The sequence below is a fragment of the Grammomys surdaster genome, unplaced genomic scaffold, assembly GCF_004785775.1.
Source record: "Grammomys surdaster isolate TR1022 unplaced genomic scaffold, NIH_TR_1.0 125947, whole genome shotgun sequence".
NCBI classification, from domain to species: Eukaryota; Metazoa; Chordata; class Mammalia; order Rodentia; family Muridae; genus Grammomys; species Grammomys surdaster.
Genome location: NW_021620769.1, coordinates 4,310,519 through 4,312,098, shown reverse-complemented (window position 1 = coordinate 4,312,098; position 1,580 = coordinate 4,310,519). Strand labels below are relative to the sequence as shown.

The 1,580-nt window shown below is 37.5% G+C and overlaps 1 protein-coding gene across 1 annotated transcript; it reads left to right on the top strand.

Moving 5' to 3' along the window:
- On the top strand, window positions 1–744 carry LOC114609179 (dnaJ homolog subfamily B member 6-like). Its single transcript, XM_028753448.1, has one exon. It carries the CDS (start codon window positions 1–3, stop codon window positions 742–744), a length of 744 nt encoding a protein of 247 aa, XP_028609281.1.
- The last annotated feature ends 836 nt before the right edge of the window (window positions 745–1,580 follow it).

Here is a 1,580-nt window from a genome sequence, read left to right as displayed (position 1 = left end):
ATGGTGGATTACTATGAAGTGCTAAGCGATCAGAGACATGCCTCACCTGAGGACATTAAAAAGGCGTATCGAAAACAAGCACTTAAATGGCACCCGGACAAAAATCCTGAGAATAAAGAAGAAGCAGAGGGGAAATTCAAACAAGTAGCTGAGGCCTATGAAATGTTATCGGATGCTAAAAAGCGGGACATCTATGACAAACACGGCAAAGAAGGATTGAATGGTGGAGGAGGAGGTGGAAGTCATTTTGACAGTCCATTTGAGTTTGGCTTCACATTCAGGAACCCAGATGATGTATTCAGGGAATGTTTTGGTAGAAGGGACCCATTTTCATTTGACTTCTTTGAAGACCCATTTGATGACTTTTTTGGAAACCGAAGAGGTCCCGGAGGAAGTCGAAGCCAAGGTGCAGGCTCCTTTTTCAATGCCTTCAGTGGATTTCCTTCCTTTGGAAGTGGATTTCCTGCTTTTGATACAGGCTTTACTCCATTCAAGTCACTAGGTCACGGGGGTCTCACTTCATTCTCTTCAGCGTCATTTGGCTGCAGTGGAATGGGCAACTTCAAATCAATATCAACTTCAACTAAGATAGTTAATGGCAAAAAAATCACTACAAAGAGAATTGTGGAGAACGGTCAAGAAAGAGTAGAAGTTGAAGAAGATGGACTGTTAAAGTCCTTGACTATAAATGGTGAGGAGCACCTGCTACGCTTGGATAACAAGTCATTCAACGCACGCATTTAACAGAAATGCTAAACCGTAGCAAGCACCATTTGAGGAATAACAGGAACTTTTTTTTTTGAAGATTTCAAACGAACTCGACTTTCTGTATAACTGTACCTAATCTAAAGTATTTATAAAACAGCTCATTGGAGCCCCCATTTGTCAGATTTTTGAGTTTGTTGTTGGGACCACAAAATATAGGACCTTTCTTTTTTTTGTCTTTTTTTTTTTTTTGTCTTTAAAATTCTTGTAATCTCTGTATGCACTTTGCTTTAAACGAACTGTAATCTGAGGTGAGCCCTGTGACTGAGTAGTGCTAGGACAAGATTGTTTTTAACACCAGCATGGAGCTGCTTCCCATTGTGTTGAATTGTGAGTGAGTAGTGTCAGCCTGCTGTGAAGTTAACATTGCCAGGTGAATCTTCTACAGAAATATTTCAATTTTATTTTCAGTATGTAGTGATGAAAGCTATTACTGTATCAATGGTAATACATTTCTGGTTTAGTGTAAATTAAGGATGTTTTCTAGTCGTGCATGGATGTTGGCAATCTTGTCAGTTTGACTATTGTTTAAATATGTAATGTTAAGCTTAGGTTAAAAAAAGCTGGTAATTTGGGTTTTTGTCATTTGCTTAAAAAAAAGAAAATAAATGCGAATGTGTTTGGTGCAAAAAAAAAACCCCAATATCTTCATAAAATAACAAAAAGGGGATGTCTATCCCTGTATACTACAAATTTATTTAAATAATGTTCTTTTTATTTTAGTTGTTTTTTTTTAATTTGGATGCCAAAGAATTCTCTGCTGAGTGTCTATGGCACTCTACAACTAGACATACTGATGCATAGGTGTAAGGGAA

What these genes read in the sequence shown, in the direction of transcription:
- LOC114609179 (XM_028753448.1), top strand. Translation starts at nt 1, where the DNA reads ATGGTGGATTACTATGAAGTGCTAAGCGATCAGAGACATGCCTCACCT.